The sequence below is a fragment of the Limulus polyphemus genome, unplaced genomic scaffold (assembly GCF_000517525.1).
Source record: "Limulus polyphemus unplaced genomic scaffold, Limulus_polyphemus-2.1.2 Scaffold3129, whole genome shotgun sequence".
Taxonomy (NCBI): Eukaryota; Metazoa; Arthropoda; class Merostomata; order Xiphosura; family Limulidae; genus Limulus; species Limulus polyphemus.
In genome coordinates, this window is record NW_013668739.1 from 46,514 (window position 1) to 48,114 (window position 1,601).

Genomic DNA, 1,601 nt, shown 5'->3' on the forward strand with positions numbered 1-1,601 from the left:
TGGGCACAGCGGATAGCCCAATGCGGCTTTTCTCTAAAATAACTCAGCTAAACCAACCTAGTAAACAAATCTACTATATCCCTGAAAGAGTGCGGGGGACATGTCCCCCGTGTTCTGTAAGCATGGACCAGGTGCTTACCTTTATCTGAATCTCGAACACACCTTCTGTGTCGAAGTAGCCGTGGGCTGCTATCTTCTTCTCCATCTCACGAGCAAAATGAATGAAACAATTATGTAAGACCTGTAATGAAGGTATTTGTCAGCTTATTTAAAACATTGCCGACATAAGATGGCAATCTTCCAGTCTGCATTTCAAAAAAATAATTAAGAAATACGTATGTTTTATTTTCTGCAGATAATTACCGTACCCGAAATTTCGCTCTTAATTGCATTAAACATTATAAATAAATAAATAAATAAATATTCTAAATTCGTCTATCATTAAACATTCACGTTGTAATACAATCACAGCAACAAACTTCCCATTAAGAATAAAATCCGTTAGCGGTTGTCGTCTCTTCTCCGAACGAATGAATTTCTTTTAAACACCTTCAGTTTCTACTGGGAAATAGATCCGGAAAACTTTGCATGCATAATAAGACTGTAAAGTCTCACACGCCCATAAAGAATAGTCCCTCGACACCAGAGGTTCGAAGTGACATTCTTAAAGATTGGCTAGTAAATATATGATGTATACATGACTTGTTATGGATTATTCATACTTTAATCTATCGATTCCTGGAATGTAGGAACCACATTTTATCGCTTCGAGGTAAAGCTTCGGGATTAGTTCCAAAAAAAAAAGAATAACACACATCACGAAGTCAAATTTGTTAGTAATTATCGTGTTATGTAAAAAGGAAAAAAACATAAATCTTGTATTAGCCTATGATCCGCTTTCGAAAAATCAGTTTTTATAAAAGCCTAAAAAGTAGTTGATCTTAGCTTTATTTCACGAACATGAAAGAACAAATGAGAAAACATAATAACACAAGAAATACTATTTATACATGACCTTGACTAAAGACACTGTGCAGTCGATATTCGGCCACTCCAGACTTTGCCACAAATCTACCAGCTAGAAGAAACAAACAGGCAAACAAAATATAATGAATTCTCGTATTTAATTTTCTACTCGGCATATAATTTACTCGAGCTTTTGAAACTGTTTGTTGTCGAAAAGAAATACACAGAAAGGTTATAATTTTCCGGCGGCAATTCTTGTTGACATAAAACTTATAATCACTACGTTATAAAACCGGAGGCGCAGCCGGGAGGTGGGGAAAAGGGAACCCGGACCCTGAAAAATTTAGGCATACTGATCACATATTATTTTTCAGCTTTTATATATAATAAACTCGTTTTGTTTGTTTGTTGGTAATTAAGCACAAAACTACACAATGGGCTACATGTGCTCTGCCCACCACGGGTATCGGAACCCGGTTTCTAGCGTTGTAGGGACGCAGACATGCAGTTATCTTGTAGTGGAGCTACCATGCAGTTATCTTGTAGTGGAGCTACCATGTAGTTATCTTGTAGTGGAGCTACCATGCAGTTATCTTGTAGTGGAGCTACCATGCAGTTATCTTGTAGTGGTGCTA

General features: G+C 36.9%; 1 protein-coding gene across 2 annotated transcripts in view; it reads right to left on the reverse strand.

Annotated features, from left to right (window-relative positions):
* The window catches only part of LOC111088102 (BAI1-associated protein 3-like), a 96,912-nt gene that overhangs the window by 11,192 nt on the left and 84,119 nt on the right, over positions 1 to 1,601 (reverse strand). For both annotated transcript variants that reach the window (XM_022397081.1, XM_022397080.1), the window contains 2 exons: positions 1,016 to 1,078; positions 140 to 241 (listed from right to left, as the gene is read on the reverse strand). In XM_022397081.1, coding sequence (XP_022252789.1) covers positions 140 to 241; positions 1,016 to 1,078 — 165 coding nt within the window. The remainder of the gene's footprint in view (positions 1 to 139; positions 242 to 1,015; positions 1,079 to 1,601) is intronic.